Genomic DNA, 17,993 nt, shown 5'->3' with positions numbered 1-17,993 from the left:
GTGGAAAAGGTCAAGGGTTGTGAATACTTTCTGAAGGCACCAAATTACCTAGTTTTAACTGTATTTGGAAAGTCCTCTGTCCATAAAGTTCCATAAAAATTCCCTATTGTTGATAAACATAAAATATAAAGTGAAATGTACATGTATATTTACCTGTGATTTACCATGATATGTGATGTCAAATCTATGTATATATACCAGTCATATGATATTATGCAGTAAAACTGAGTTATTGTGATGGACGAAGAGTATAACTGAAAAACTTTTCAAAATCAGTTAACTAATTTTATTAAGTTTTAGACTCACATGTTGTACACACTAACAGACACATATATGCATGCGCACGCACACACAGTCATAACAAACATACAGTCTTGTACACACACCCACAGAATAAATATACAGAGACGTTTTATTTACACGTTTCTTCTCTAGCCTCTACTGGTCCTATACAGAAACTTGCTGGTCTTATTGCCTCTGTCGCTTTGTGTGTGTTTGTGTGTGTTGGTGCATGTGTTCCCAGGCTCTGACAGACAAGCTACACACACACACACACACACACACACACACACACACACACACACACACACACACACACACAGCAACTGAGTTGGGTCTGTTCAGGGGTGTTTCTGTAGCTTTTCCATAGGGCTGAGAGGGAGGATGAGAGCATGGGATCAGTGGGTTTTTAACAGTGCCACTGAGTAACATGGTCCCTCTGTCTGTCTGTCTGTCTGCAGGAGCCTGGTTGGTCCTCTATCCTCTATGGGCCGCCACTGTAGGAGTAGTCTGCCTTGTTGTGCATCACCAGCTTGTTGTCCACAAAGTAGAAACTGTCGGACTGTGTCTTGTACGGGTGCAGGATCATCTCTCGCACTGCAGGGAGCGACAGAGACACAACACATTATATATATTCGGTTTTTTCAATTGCTAACAAGCATCGGTCAATACTGAAGGCACTTTTTCAAAACTCTTCACACAGTCTGCATTACACGCAAAACAATTAATCTCACCTCCAAAACTCACTCAAACCAAAAAAACACTTCATACTGTACGTCTCAAAATAAGCTCGTTCGACCATAACACTGGCAACAATTCTCACTCAGAAAGCATACATTGTCACTCATAACACACTGACCTAAAAAACACTAACAACATGGAGCATTACATAAATGATGAACTTTTCTCTTTGAAGTGTGAATGATTTTTCACATAAGTCAGTATTTCATTATAGAATAAGAATAACACCTTTTCACTTTATTAACTGTACTTAAATACACTACCGTTCAAATACACTACACACACAAATAAACATTCACACATGTACTCATACATACACTACCGCTCAAAAGATTGGGGTCATTTAGAAATGTCCTTGATTTTAAAAGAAAATACATTGTTTTGTCCATTAAAATAACATCAAGTTGATCAGAAATACAGTGTAGACATTGTTAACCTCTTACATCTAGACGTTCCGCTAGCGGAACACCTGCTCCAATATCCAATGATAGGCGTGGCGCGAATTACAAATTCCTAAAAAATACAAAAACTAAAAATGTTCAAACATATGACTATTTCACAGCATTTTAAAGACAAGACTCTCCTTTATCTAACCACACTGTCCGATTTCAAAAAGGCTTTACAGCGAAAGCAAAACATTAGATTATGTCAGCAGAGTACCCAGCCAGAAATAATCAGACACCCATTTTTTAAGCTAGCATATAATGTCACAAAAACCCAGAAGACAGCTAAATGCAGCACTAACCTTTGATGATCTTCATCAGATGACACACCTAGGACATTATGTTATACAATACATGCATGTTTTGTTCAATCAAGTTCATATTTATATCAAAAAACAGCTTTTTACATTAGCATGTGACGTTCAGAACTAGCATACCCCCCGCAAACTTCCGGGGAATTTGCTAACAATTTACTAAATTACTCACAATAAACGTTCACAAAAAGCATAACAATTATTTTAAGAATTATAGATACAGAACTCCTCTATGCACTCGATATGTCCGATTTTAAAATAGCTTTTTGGTGAAAGCACATTTTGCAATATTCTAAGTACATAGCCCAGCCATCACGGGCTAGCTATTTAGACACCCAGCAAGTTTAGCCTTCATAAAAATCAGATTTACTATTATAAAAGTTTGATTACCTTTTGTTGTCTTCGTCAGAATGCACTCCCAGGACTGCTACTTCAATAACAAATGTTGGTTTTGTCCAAAATAATCCATCGTTATATCCGAATAGCGGCGTTTTTTTCGTGCGTCCCAGACACTATCCGAAATGGTAAATCAGGGTCGTGCGCATGGCGCAATTCGTGACAAAACATTTCTAAATATTCCATTACCGTACTTCGAAGCATGTCAACCGCTGTTTAAAATCAATTTTTATGCAATTTATCTCGTAAAAAAGCTATAATATTCCGACCGGGAATCTCCTTTTCGGCAAACAGAGGAAAAATCACAAAGACGGGGGCGGCCAGGGCACGCGCCTAAGCCCACAGTCCCTTGATCGGCCACTTGACAAAGGCGATAATGTGTTTCAGCCTGGGGCTGGGATGATGACATTCAGGTTTTTCCCGGGCTCTGAGCGCCCATGGAAGACGTAGGAAGTGTCACGTTAGAGCAGAGATCCTTTGTAAAAGATAGAGATGGCAAAGAAGTTCAAGAAATGGTCAGACAGGCCACTTCCTGTAAAGGAATCTCTCAGGTTTTGACCTGCCATTTGAGTTCTGTTATACTCACAGACACCATTCAAACAGTTTTAGAAACTTTGGAGTGTTTTCTATCCAAAGCCAATAATTATATGCATATTCTAGTTACTGGGCAGGAGTAGTAACCAGTTTAAATCGGGTACGTTTTTTATCCAGCCGTGAAAATACTGCCCCCTAGCCATAACAGGTTAATGTTGTAAATGACTATTGTAGCTGGAAACAGCTGATTTTTTTTAATGGAATATCTACATAGGCGTACAGAGGCCCATTATCAGCAACCATCACTCCTGTGTTCCAATGGCACGTTGTGTTAGCTAATCCAAGTTTATCATTTTAAAAGGATCATTAGAAAACCCCTTTTGCAATTTTGTTAGCACAGCTGAAAACTGTTGTTCTGATTAAAGAAGCAATAAAACGGGCCCTCTTTTGACTAGTTGAGTATCTGAGGCTTCAGCATTTGTGGGTTCAATTACAGGCTCAAAATGGCTAGAAACAAAGAACTTCCTTCTGTGTCTACTCTTGTTCTGAGAAATGAAGGCTATTACATGCGAGAAATTGTCAAGAAACTGAAGATCTCGTACAACACTGTGTACTTCTCCCTTCACAGAACAGCGCAAACTGGCCCTAACCAGAATAGAAAGAGGAGTGGGAGGCCCCGGTGCACAACTGAGCAAGAGGACAAATATGTTAGAGTGTCTAGTTTGAGAAACAGATGCCTCGCAAGTCCTCAACTGGCAGAGTCATTAAATAGAACCCGCTAAACACCAGTCTCAACGTCAACAGTGAATAGGCGACTCCGGGATGCTGGCCTTCAGTTTAGCAGTGTCTGTGTTCTTTTACCCATTTAATCTTTTATTTTATTGGCCAGTCTGATATATGGCTTTTTTTTGCAACTCTGCCTAAAATGCCAGCATCCCGGAGTCACCTCTTCACTGTTGACGTTGAGACTGGTGTTTAGCGGGGATAAACATACTGAACAAAAATGTGAACATACTGTATTGTACTGTAATATGTAGTTCAATTATCATTGAAGGATGCACATCTCACCTGTTGTTTTGCCGGAAAATTCGTACTATAAATGCAACTGTTGAACGCTGCAGATTTGGCTGCACCCTTAAACCGGCCTCTCTCAAAGAGAGACCATGGTTTACAACATGGTCAATAATTGTGGCCCTTATCTCATCAGAGACCACCGCTCTTGGTCTTCCTCTCTTTTGTCATCCATGCATTCTCCCTCTCCCTGACACTCTTCTTTCCACACTAACCTGTCTTCCTTGATCCATGTTTCCAAACTAAATCATCCCAAAGCCGTCCTCTTTTGTCTGTTTGGTAACGACACTAAAAAAAGGACACTTGGGTAGGCTTTCAGATGAAATTGCAATCAGCTATGTTTGGAACGATTAAATATTCTTCTGAGATTTTCTATGTTTCAATCTGGTTACTGCAGAAATGCACGACATTTGCCATCAACAGTTTTGAAAATGGTGTGTTAGCATTTGAAAACATGTGCTGCAAATATATCGTTTTGCAGGTGGTGGAGTATGAATGAGAAAAGAGTTAATGGATTTCAGAGAATGTGGTCATTGAATGTATTTTGTGTGAAAGCAATAAAAAATGATTCACAGTTTTTCCACGTACAGTTCTGTTTCGTTGACTGTGTGAAGAGTTTGGACAATGTGACTTCAGTTTTGACCAATGCATATTAGCAATTGAAAATAAATGTAACCCATGTGTGGTGTTCATGTTTTTGTTATTCACCCAGTGTTTGCGGGTCTGTTGGACCAACAACATTATTGGGTTTTAATTACCAAACAGATCAAAATCACCACATAACAACACTGTGGCTGTGTCCGAATACCCATACTAGCGTACTACATACTTAAATTGCATCATTTGTACTCATCGTTGCATACTATATAGCACATACTGTTCAATAAAAAGCATGCAGTATGCCATGCCCACAATGGACTAGCGGATCCTGACTGGCTGAGTAGGTGGGGCGGGGCCGAGTGAGGGTGTTTCTTTTTCAAATTCAACAGACATACATCTCATTAACCAACCTGGATAATAGCTAATATCCAATTAGATTTTCTCTCTAAACTCTGAATAGAATAGGAATATAGTTATTCAGTGCCTTCAGAAAGTATTCACACCCCTTTATTTTTCCACGTTTTGTTGTGTTACAGCCTGAACTTAAAATGTATTCAAGTTAGATTTTGTTCCAATGGCCTACACACAGTACTCCTCAATGTCCAAGTGGAATTATGTTATTAGACATGTTTACAAAATAATAAAAAATGAAAAGCTGAAATGTCTTGTAATAAGTTGCATGGACTCACTGTGTGCAATAATAGAGTTTAACATGATTTTTGAATGACTACCTCATCTCTTTACCCCACACATACAATTATCTATAAGGTCCCTCAGTCGAGCAACACAGATTCAACCACAAAGACCAAGGTTTTCCAATGCCTCACAAAGATGGGCACCTATCGGTAGATTGGTTAAAAATATATATAAAAACACAGACATTGAATATCCCTTTGAACATGTGAAGTTATTCATTACACTTTGGATGGTGTATCAATACACCCAGTCATTACAAAGACTCAGGCATCATTCCTAACCCAGTTGCCGGAGAGGAATCCAAGATGGAGTAGGAGTCAGATGTCGTTGTCCTCGTCTTGTCCCGTGTCCCGTGTATATATCTTTTGTATCTTTTTTCTTCGCATATCTTTTTTATATTTTTCCTAAACCTCAACTTCAATATACTCTCCTACAACCCGCCTCACCCAATGTGGTATGGATCTGCTACTTTCTAAAGTATTTTTCTTTACTTTCGAACCAGAATCCCCCAACAGAAGCTAGCCAGCTAACTAGCTACTAGCTAGCATTTTATTTGTATTTATTTATTTCACCTTTATGTCGTCTGAGATTCCCAAAGATTGGAAAGCAGCTGCGGTCATGCCCCTCTTCAAAGGGGGGGACACTCTTGACCCAAACTGCTACAGACCTATATCTATCCTACCCTGCCTTTCTAAGGTCTTCGAAAGCCAAGTTAACAAACAGATTACCGACCATTTCAAATCCCACCGCACCTTCTCCGCTATGCAATCTGGTTTCAGAGCTGCTCATGGGTGCACCTCAGCCACGCTCAAGGTCCTAAACGATATTGTAACCGCCATCGATAAGAAACAATACTGTGCAGCCGTATTCATCGACCTGGCCAAGGCTTTTGACTCTGTCAATCACCACATTCTTATTGGCAGACTTAACATCCTTGGTTTCTCAAATGACTGCTTCGCCTGGTTCACCAACTACTTCTCTGATACAGTTCAGTGTGTCAAATCGGAGGGTCTGTTGTCCGGACCTCTGGCAGTCTCTATGGGGGTGCCACAGCGTTCAATTCTCGGGCCGACTCTCTTCTCTGTATACATCAATGATGTCGCTCTTGCTGCTGGTGATTCTCTGATCCACCTCTACGCAGACGACACCATTTTGTATACTTCTGGCCCTTCTTTGGACACTGTGCTAACTACCCTCCAGACGAGCTTCAATGCCATACAACTCTCCTTCCATGGCCTCCAACTGCTCTTAAATGCAAGTAAAACCAAATGCATGCTCTTCAACCGATTGCTGCCCACACCTGCCCGCCCGTCCAGCATCACTACTCTGGACAGTTCTGACCTAGAATATGTGGACAACTACAAATACCTAGGTGTCTGGTTAGACTGTAAACTCTCCTTCCAGACGCACATTAAGCATCCAATCCAAAATTAAATCTAGAATTGGCTTCCTATTTCACAACAAAGCATCCTTCACTCATTCTGCCAAACATGCCCTTGTAAAACTGAGTATACTACCAATCCTCGACTTCGGCGATGTAATTTCCAAAATAGCCTCCAACACTCTACTCAACAAATTGGATGCAGTCTGTCACAGTGCCATCCATTTTGTCACCAAAGCCCCATATACTACCCACCACTGCGACCTGTACGCTCTCAATGGATGGCCCTCGCTTCATACTTGTCGCCAAACCCACTGGCTCCAGGTCTTCTAGAAGTCTTTGCTAGGTAAAGCCCCGCCTTATCTCAGTTCACTGGTCACCATTGCGGCACCCACCCGCAGCACGCGCTCCAGCAGGTATATTTCACTGCTCACCCCCAAAGCCAATTCCTACTTTGGCTGCCTTTCCTTCCAGTTCTCTGCTACCAATGATTGGGACAAACTGCAAAAATCACTGAAACTGGAGACTTTTATCTCCCTCACTAACTTCAAGCACCAGCAGTCAGAGCAGCTCACAGATCATTGCACCTGTACATAGCCCATCTGTAAATAGCCCATCCATCTACCTCATCCCCATACTGTATTATTTATCTTGCTCCTTTGCACCCCAGTATCTCAACTTGCACATTCATCTTCTGTACATCTATCACTCCAGTGTTTAATTGCTATCTCGTAATTACCTCGCCACTATGGCCTATTTTATTGCCTTACCTCCCTTATCTTACCTCATTTGAACACACTGTATATATACTTTTTTAAATGTATTTTTTTCTACTGTATTATTGACTGTATGTTTGTTTATTCCATGTGTAACTCTGTGTTGTTGTATGTGTCGCACTGCTTTGCTTTATCTTGGCCAGGTCGCAGTTGCAAATGAGAACTTGTTCTCAACTAGCCTACCTGGTTAAATAAAGGTGAAAGGGAAACCACTCAGGGATTTCACCATGAGTCCAATGATGACCTTAAGACAGTTACAGTGTTTAAAGGCTGTGATATGAGAAAACGGAGGATGACTCAATAACATTCTAGTTACTCCACAATACTAACTCAAATGACAGAGTGAAAATAATGAAGCCTGTACTGAAAAAAAATATTCCAAAACATGCATACTGTTTGCAATAAGGCACCAAAGTAAAACTCGAAAAAATTTGACAAAAAAATGTACTTTATGTCCTCAATACAAAGCGTTATGTTTGGGGCAAATCCAACACAACACATCACTCTTCATATGTTCAAGCATAGTAATGGCTGCATCATGTTATGGGTATGCTTGTAATCGCAAGGACTAGGGAGTTTTTTAGGATTAAAATAAACAGAATGGAGCTAAGTATAAAAAGAAACGCTAAGCACAGGCAAAATCCTAGAGGAAAACCTGGTTCAATCTGCTTTCCAACACACTTGGAGACAAATCCACCTTTAAGCAGGACAATAACCTAAAACACAAGGCCAAATATGACCGACCATCTCTTTACGATCTTATGTTCCAAAATGTGAAATGATGTTATCTACATTGGATAAAAGTACTGACTCAGAGCTTCAAAATATACAATGCACTACAGTTAAGGAACAATTGAAAAGTAATGCTGTTTTGAAATTTGTAACCCCACTTTTAAGAAAATGGCCTTTGAATGTTTTTGTACTAGAGAGCTCTTCTTTGTTTACACTCATTCAACCTCGTTTACACCCTCTTAATGTCACGGCTGTCTGAAGAATGGGACCAAAGCGCAGCGTATGTATCGTTCCACATTTTATTATAACTGTGAAACTATGCAAGACATACAAATAAACGAATAAACAAAACAACAAACTCACTAACTCAACTCTACACTAACTCAAAATAATCTCCCACAAAACCTAGTGGGAAAAACAACAACTTAAATATGATCCCCAATTAGAGACAACGATGACCAGCTGCCTCTAATTGGAGATCATCCCAAAAAACAACAACACAGAAATACAGAAACTAGAACCCCACATTGAAATACATAAACTAGACAAAACCCCCAACATAGAAAAAAGAAACTAGAACCAACATAGACATAAATAAACTAGACAAAAAAAACCTGTCACACCCTGACCTACTCTACCAGGGAAAATAAAAGCTTTCTATGGTCAGGACGTAACACTTAAGCCTTAGCCCCACCCATCTCTTTAAGGCCATGTGCTAAACAGAGCAAGATAGTGCAGTAAATAAACAAAGATTTCAAGACTAAAAGTGGTGAAAGCAGTAGCCTACAATAAGCAAAAACTCCAGGTAAAAATACACTTTATCTAGTCCTTGTCCTATATCCTAATCTGACTTTGGTGCAGGTCATGTTGATCTTCACATTACTGTCCCTGGTAAACACACACTATATCAAATCAAAGTTTAATGTCACAGGATACAGAAGGTAGAAACGGTACACTGAAATTGTTATTTGAATAGTGGCAATAGAAAAATAGAAAATTTCTAGATGACCATATTTTATCCCATTTTAAATTACATTCAGCTTATAAAGGCTTCATAATGCCTTCATAAATACTACATGTGATACAAAACATCTATAACCGTATGTCATGCTTTATGAAGGGTTCATAAATGTGGCATAACTGTGTGACATAATCACCAATGTCAAATGTGACATAACTCACTTATGTCAAATATGATATAAACATGTGCTTTGTATAAAGGGTGGCATGTTGTGCTGAAAGATGGCACACGCTCTGTGAACTCATGTTAGTCACATTACACCTAATCTCGTTCCTAGACACTTCTGCTCAAATGTACAGAAGATCTGGTGGACCAACACATCAAACTTGTCCTTCATTAGCTAGTGTTAGATTTAAAATACAATTTTAAGAAGAGAAATTGTGGAAATGGCCAGAATTAAGCCCTAATTATGATTTTGTGGCTGTCCTTCATGAGTCAGCAGAACGTTAATAACCTATTTATTGACACTTTATGTAGTGCCCTGTAATACTTAGATTGAAGTGAGACGCCTTCAGTCATTCAAAACACATCCATAAAGACTCTACATCGCATGACACTGTACTTTAAAGTCAGATCCCTTTGGTAATTTATAACCAGGGGCGGGAATCCCGGGGGGGACGGGGGGAACACGACCCCCCCCATCCTGGGAAAAATATGATTTGTCCCCCCCAATATATCACTGAAACATAACTATGTAATTTAAATAATATTAATAATATGCAATGAAAGCAATTGTGCTGATTATAGACACTTAATAGCGCGTTTTTAAGTTTCAAAAGATTGCGACCCCCCCACCCTTTGCCTCACAATGGTTTGATCCACTGCCAGTTCCTTAGTTGGCAAGGTAACAGAGGGGTCGTATCCACTGTCTGAAAGGCACTCAATGAACATAACTGACGTGAGGTTAATCCAGTCAATCGCGCACACACACTAGCTGAATATGCAGAGCTAGCGCGCAAATATTAACTATTAATCTAGCTAGTACCTATTCCATTTATGTGGCCTCGTCAAAAATGGAATCTTTGCTATCGTCAATTTATTCCAAGATCAGCATGCAGATGATGTAAGTTAGTGCTTCAAAGTCCCTGTGATAAGGTTAGCGATAAACTGAAGTCCAAACTGAACAGAACTACACTCTCTTCTACCATTGTCTTAAATATATTTAATGGTCTCGTTGCAAAAGCTAAATTGTCGCAAGGGAACTTTTGTTTATTTATTTTATTTCACCTTTATTTAACACGGGTAGCAAAGATTATAGCAAACACCACTGAAACGGAATTGATGCTCGCTAGCTTTGCAAATTCAGCTATTGTTGGAAGCCAGCCAATATGAAACAAACTATTAAAATTGCAAAAGGTTGCAGCGTATGTTGTGTAAATGGTGAACTCATACAGCTGTCAACTCTTGTCATTTTAATCCGTTTCACATTTGCTAGCTACCTTTTAGATCGAAGCCCAAATAGAATGATAAAAGATAAGATGATAGAAGCCCATCTCCTACTGTAAATAACCTACACACTGTGTGTGTGTGTGTAGCCAGCCAGCCAGCCAGCCAGCCAGCCAGCCAGGTAGAAAAATGGCAGAAAAATAAAAGATGGACATCAGAGTATTTTTCAGTACACCAAAACGCAAAGTAAGAACCCTAGTAGCCTAATATCTCAAAGACTAGTTGATAAAATGTTCATAAGAAAGAAATGAAATTCTAACGGAAATGTTTCACAATGATGTCATTAGGCAGAGCAGGCAACAGATGGCACACAGACAGCAGAGTTGGGAACAGATATGCAGGGACAGACTGGCAGAGACAGGGAGTCTCAGGTAAGTTTGTTGAGTCTTTGTTTGACAACATTATGAAAGGTTCTCAATTTTCTTTACTTGTAAAATAGGAACATAATTGGAAAATGCCATGGATACCCCCACTCTCAACTTAAACTGGTGACTGAACTAAGATTTGTTAAAGGCAATGGTATTGCTGTTGTGATTAGTTGTGTAGTTTTGGGTACCGGTAGTTAGGAGTACGGCAAACACCTTATTTCTTTGGTTCCTCAATATACATTTACCATATTACAATGTAGGCTATGTGTTACAGCACTACTTTTGGTGTCCCCCTCAGGAATTGCTCTTGAGAAAATTTCATGTAATTGTCCCCTCCAAAGTTGATATCAGATTTTAACTCCTGTTTATAACACATACATACATGCCTTGTATCATATGACGCTGTACTATCTATAAAGTCAGACACCTTTGGTCATTCATAACACATACATAAAGGATTAATGATACATACACAAATGTATTAACACTTAGAGAATTATCACGATCAGCTAAAACAAACAAACATTAAAGACATGTTTAAACCATACATTTCCTTTTAGAAATAAAACATTTTTACAATACAAATACATTTAGTTTCAAGAAGTCCAGCAATGCAATTACATTGAACATTACACAGGGGTGTTAAAATTGTAGCTTGTCCCTGAGCTGGCGGACTAATCATGCTTGCCTCTCTGCCTGCTGGAGGTAGTGCATATTGGTTCCAACCTTAAAATTAACAAAGAATTTAGCAGGTCTTTTAGGAAATGCCTTTGTCACACCATCTGTGCTGCACCAGAAATACTCCAAATGGAGAGATGGGAAACTCCATTCGATTCTTATTATTATATTCCTCTTTCATTTACAAATTTACAAATCTCATGACATGACTATGAGAAGTGGCTGTATCTAGAGGGATTTTTATTTATCTGAGCCTGCTAGCTAGCAATTGCTGCAATTGCTGTGATGTCACAGAAATTATTTTAAATAATGATTGAGGTAACTATGTAATCTAACAACACTTAAGCCACTAGAGTTGATTAACACACTGTCTATCTAAGTAACATAACAAAAATTCCCATCAATATCTGTTTGTTTAAGCTAGAGATATACATTTTTTTGCCAGTGTCACACTTCTGCATCTGGGGTGAAAGGACTGGTTTTGTCAGACCATGAGACATCCCGAATATCTGTCTTCTCACGTAAACATCTGTAGCGTTCGAACAGTTTCACCTACTATTATGACTCTCACGAACACAATGGGAGACTCTCACAAACACACTGGTGTTCACCGTTTTGCTCTACGGCCCCCACAAGTGTCACGCCCTGACCTGAGAGAGCCTTTTTATGTCTCTATTTAGGTTTGGTCAGGGTGTGATTTGGGTGGGCATTCTATGTCCGTGTTTCTATGTTTGGGATTTCTTTGTTTCGGCCGGGTATGGCTCTCAATCAGGAACAGCTGTATGTTGTTGTTGCTGATTGGGAGTCATACTTAGGTAGCCTGTTTTTCCTTTGGGTTTTGTGGGTAGATGTTTTCCATATAGCTACTGTGCCTTATGGAACTGTGTAGTCGTTGTTTTGTTTATTTTGTAAGTGTTCACTTTTCTCAATATTAAAAAAGATGAGCATTCATATCCCCGCTGCGTTTTGGTCCTGTGTTCACAACGACCGTTACAGATCTACCCACCATAAGTGGACCAAGCAGCGTGGTAACAGGGAGCAGAAGGTTCAGGATTCGTGGACTTGGGAGGAGATTCTGGACGGAAAGGGACAAATTCTGGACGGAAAAGGACAAGCTGGGGAATATTGCCGCCCGAAAGAGGAACTGGAGGCAGCGAAAGCTGAGAGGCGGTGGTATGAGGCAAGGCAGGCACGAGAGGCAGCCCCCCCCAAAAAAAATTGTGTGGGGGGGGGGGGCACACGAGAAGTTGGCCTCAGTCAGGAAGGAATTCTCAGCTAACTTCCCGTGCTTACAGGAGGCAGCGTAGTACTGGTCAGGCACCGTGTTATGCGGCAGAGCGCACGGTGTCCCCAGTACGCGTTGAGCGCCCGGTGCGCTACATCCCAGCTCCTAACATCTGCCGGGCGATCTTCTCCCAACCATCCAGGAACAGTTTGGAGACGAACAATGCCTTTTCCAGCATGATGGAGCACCTTGCCATAAGGCAAAAGTGATAACTAAGTGGCTCGGGGAACAAAACATCGATATTTTGGGTCCATGGCCAGGAAACTCCCCAGACCTTAATCCCATTGAGAACTTGTGGTCAATCCTCAAGAGGCGGGTGGACAAACAAACAAAAAACAAATTCTGACAAACTCCAAGCATTGATTATGTAATAATGGGCTGCCATCAGTCAGGATGTGGCCCATAAGTTAATTGACAGCATGCCAAGGCAAATTGCAGAGGTCTTGAAAAAGAAGGGTCAACACTGCAAATAGTGACTCTTTGCATTAACTTCATGTAATTGTCAATAAAAGCCTTTGACACTTGTAATTATACTTCAGTATTCCATAGTAACATCTCACAAAAATATCTAAAGACACTGAAGCAGCAATATTTAATATTTGTGTTATTCTCAAAACTTTTGGCCACGACTGTACACCTGGCTAACTTGATTGGTCATGTAATCATCTGGCGAAGTGGAGTATTTTGTTTAGGCATGCTACTAGCTTGCTAGCTAAACAATGAACCATAATCCTCATACAGTAGCAATAGAAACAAATTGTCATTGCTATACACCATGATGTAGTATGAATCTGCAGGTAGCTAAAGCTAACCAACTAGGTTCAATGTTAGCTAGCTAACAGAATGTTTTAACTTGCAATGAAAACAACTTTCTGACAAAATTAGAAACTTCTAATATCTGAAAATGCAGCTAGACTCTTACCCGTATACATGGATGAATGCTTCACGGCAGACTGCAACCCCTTTCTTTAAATAAGACGTCCTCTGTCGTTTCCGTTTTTTTTGTACAGCTTGCTTGGCCCATTGTGTCAAGTCACTCTGGTTCACACTGACCATGTGCAATGCCATAAGAATCATCAGCTCTTTCTCCCTCTCTGTCACGGATGGTTGCCCTTAGTTTGAAGCTGTAATTCAGAGATTACACAGCCTTCTGTGTTCTATTTTCGACTCCCTCGGCATTTGCAATCAAACGTCTGAATTTTCACACCCCTGAGTCAATACTTTGTAGAAGCACCTTTGGCAGCGATTACAGAGTCTTTCAGGGTACATTTCTAAGAGCTTTCCACACCTGGATTGTGCAACATTTTCCCATTATTATTTAAACAATTCTTCAAGCTCTGTCAAATCGGTTGTTGATCATTGCTAGACAGGTCTTGCTATAGATTTTCAAGTAGATTTAAGTCAAAACTGTAACACGGCCACTCAGGAGCGTTCACTGTCTTCTTAGTAAGCAACTCCAGTGTAGATTTGGCCTTGTGTTTTAGGTTATTGTCCAGCTGAAAGGTGAATTCATCTCCCAGTGTGGTGAAAAGCAGACTAAACCAGGTTTCCTCTAGGATTATTTTTATCCTGAAAAACTCCCCAGTCCTTAACGATTACATACCCATTATAACATGATGCAGCCACCACTATGCTTGAAAATATGGAGAGTGATACTCAGTAATGTGTTGTATTGGATCACAGCCAAGTCACCATTGGCATCATGGTGAAAATCCTGAGCGGTTTCCTTCCTCTCCGGCAACTTAGTTAGGAAGAACACTTATATCTTTGAAGTGACTGGGTATATTGATACACCATCTAAAGTGTAATTAATAACTTCAATGTCAGATTTTTTCATTTTACCCATCTACCAATAGGTGCCCTTATTAGCGAGGCATTGGGAAACCTCCCTGGTCTTTGTGCTTGAATCTGTGCTTAAAATTCACTGCTTGACTGAGGGACCTTACAGATATTTGTATGTACAGAGACGAGGTAGTCATAAAAAAAATCATGTTAAACACTATTATTGCACATAGAGTGAGTCCATGCAACTTATTATGGGACTTCTTATGCACAGTTTTTCTCCTGAGCTTATTTAGGCTTTCCATAACAAAGGGGTTGAATACTTATTTACTGACTCAAGACATTTCAGCCTTTCATTTGTAATTAATTTGTAAAAATTACTTTGACATTATGGGGTATTGTGTGTAAACACTGACCAAAACAACCTTAATTTCATCTATTTGAAGCTCTGACGAAGGCCAAGAAAACCAGAAACACTTTTCAATGAGAAAACAGAAATCCACTTTGGGTAAAACAAAAAATATATAGACTTCTGTTTTCAAGTAGGCTACGATACAATACTTGTGATCATGTTAAGGAGAACAAAACTACTTAGCCTACATTTGAACACCTGTGCAGAAGCTTTGCTATTCGGCCTCTTCCCAATTAAGTAGCCTAGTATTGTTGTTTGGCTACTTGAAGAGAACTATGTCCTCTCACTCGCAGCCCACCTCTTCCAATGTATTGTGGAAAAGTGTGCATCGAATTCTACTAGACGAAGATCCAAAATTAGTATAACATCCTGGCATTTAAACCATACTCGATTTTTGAAAATGTACATACTATAACTAGAATTCTATTTTCACATACTGAGAATGAGTCATGTGCAATTGCATTGTTTCCTGCTATTCATTGATTTTGGTAGCACATCCCCATATCTAATTGATCAGCTTTTGTCAAAGCCGAAATTAATGACATCCAGGCATTTAAAGTATGCTCGATTTTGGAACTGTTGCATACTATTAAACATAATTTTTTCGTATACTCAAATGGCCTACTATTTAGGACGCAAGTATGGGTATTTGGACACAAACACTGTCTGTCAGCACATTTCCCAGGCCCCTCTCTCTCTCTCTCTCTCTCTCGCTGTGTGTGTGTGTGTGTGTGTGTGTGTGTGTGTGTGTGTGTGTGTGTGTGTGTGTGTGTGTGTGTGTGTGTGTGTGTGTGTGTGTGTGTGTGTGTGTGTGTACTCACTGACATCCTCAGACAGAGGGGGGAACTCATAGATGTGTTCGCACGTGTTCTTGCTACTGGGCATACAGAAGCCAAATTCAAAGTCAAAGCTTTTGAGCAGCTTCTCTCTGAAGTAGTGCCTCTCAATCATCCGGAAGTTCTCTATGGGCATGTCTCCTACGGTGAACTCAACACTGAGAGAGGGGAAGGATGGTGAGATAAAGGCAGAAAGAGAGGGGGGGGCGGGGGAGGGGAAGAGGCAATATCCTTAGGATTAAAATGCATCCCTCTTTGTAGGTTAGAGTTAGACTTCTGTGTAAACTGAGGGTTAGGTTTAGACTTATGTGTACATTTGGGGTTAGGGTTACAGACTTGTGTAGATTGGGGGTTAGGGTTAGACTTCTGTGTAAGATGGGGATTAGGGTTACAGACCTCCTTGTGAGTTAATTGGTTAGACTTACGTGGCGCCAACTTGTCTTAGCCGCAGGAAGGCGGGGGTGAACTGGTAGCGGACAAACCTCCCGGCGTTTGGATCAATGGCGCTTTTATCTCCTGCTTTATCTACGCACAGACAGACAGACAGACAGACAGACAGACAGACAGACAGACAGACAGACAGACAGACAGACAGACAGACAGACAGACAGACAGACAGACAGACAGACAGACAGACAGACAGACAGACAGACAGACAGACAGACAGACAGACAGACAGACAGACAGACAGACAGACAGACAGACAGAGATAACACTCAAAGGTAACACTCATCATAATAGGCCAATCAGACCCCTGTGTGTGTGTGTGTCTCACCTGTATGAGGAGGTTTGGTGATTTCGAACAGCACTGTGCCTGTCTCCATGTCTCTGATCTTGAACCTGGTGAAGTCAATGCTGTACACATTCTGACCTGGCCCACATAAGTAGTCTGATAGAGGGAGGGAGGGAGGGAGGGAGGGGGTGTTAAGGGAGGGAAAAGGAGAGAAAGAAAGGATGTTAATATAAACACAATTATATAGTATTTTCTTTTTTTATAGAAGAAAGGAAGTCTTCGTCTACTGATCCTCTGTTTCTGTAAAGTCTTTAAATAAATGGTTGCCAATGCAGAGTGCATAACAATAACCTTGAGGATTACACATACAGTGTAAATAGGTTAGGTTACTAGGAATACACAGGCAGGAGATTACCAAAGCAATATTCTATCTTTATTTACATCTTATTTAAAAAGGGACATCCTATTGAGACCAAGGCTTCTTTTACAAGGGAGCCTGGCACACAATCATATAAATTCACAATACCAAAGTAAAGAAAAACAATATTTACAAGAAATGTAAGAAAAGTAACTTACAAAATCCAATCATGAAAAACAATCACACTTTCCTCAACCAGCCGTCTGAACTGCCCCTAGTGGCACCAAAACATTTAACTTTAGAGAGTTCTGGAGATCATTCCACAAGTAAGGTGCAAAAAAACTAAACCTAACTCTGTGGAGACCGAAGGGATCTCCAAAGTTAGCCATACCTGTGATCGGGTCTGGTGACTCAAATGTCTGTAATTCAATAATGAAGTAAGGATTTTATAAACAAAAAGAGAGCAGCGCATTGATCTGCGAGTTTTAAGAGGTCCAGCCTACTTTCTGATACAGAATTCAGTGATGTGTACGGAACCTATCACCCGCAATGAAGGATAGTGCATTATGACCTGGGACACCAAGTGTGTGCTGGGACACCAAGTGTGTGCAATTAACTATGAGATAGAAAAGAAAACCAGCAGTCTCTGGATCTCGTATGGTAAGAGTTGAGTACCCATGATGACATTATGCTGTGTTCAAAACAACTGGAAAGTCGGAACTTGGAAATCTCCGACTTCCGACTTCAGTGTGTTCAAGACAACTCGGAACTGGGAAAAGTTTTTTTAACAGGTCATCCAACTCGGAATTCCAGGTGGGGAACTTGAGCCTATTTCTAGAGCTTCGACTTTCTGACCTGATTATCTCTGACTTTATGATTTGATCTATTTTTTTCCCCCAGTTGTCCCAGAGTTCCAGTTGTCTTGAAAGCAAAATTATTATGATTTTTTATGGACAAAAGAGCAAGATTATTTGTATTTGTCAAATGGTAGATAAGTATCTTTCCAATAAAGATTTCCTTTCTGCTATTTAACCTCTATGGGACCGGCGGGACGAATTCGTCCCACCTACGTAACAGCCACTGCCATCCTGTGGCGCGATTTTCAAAATCT

General features: G+C 40.3%; 1 protein-coding gene across 1 annotated transcript in view; it reads right to left on the bottom strand.

Annotated features, from left to right (window-relative positions):
* Positions 1-271: 271 nt before the first annotated feature.
* LOC106560676 (protein unc-119 homolog A) overlaps positions 272-17,993 on the bottom strand; it is a 56,509-nt gene continuing 38,787 nt past the window's right edge. The window contains exons 2-5 of the mRNA XM_014123782.3: positions 16,567-16,680; positions 16,217-16,316; positions 15,777-15,949; positions 272-876 (exon numbers count right to left, since the gene is read on the bottom strand). Coding sequence (XP_013979257.1) covers positions 764-876; positions 15,777-15,949; positions 16,217-16,316; positions 16,567-16,680 — 500 coding nt within the window. The 3' untranslated portion in view covers positions 272-763. The remainder of the gene's footprint in view (positions 877-15,776; positions 15,950-16,216; positions 16,317-16,566; positions 16,681-17,993) is intronic.

The sequence above is a fragment of the Salmo salar genome, chromosome 10 (assembly GCF_965601325.2).
Source record: "Salmo salar chromosome 10, fSalSal1, whole genome shotgun sequence".
NCBI classification, from domain to species: Eukaryota; Metazoa; Chordata; class Actinopteri; order Salmoniformes; family Salmonidae; genus Salmo; species Salmo salar.
The sequence above is the reverse complement of the archived record's forward strand: the minus strand, read 5'-3'. Positions and strand labels throughout refer to the sequence as shown.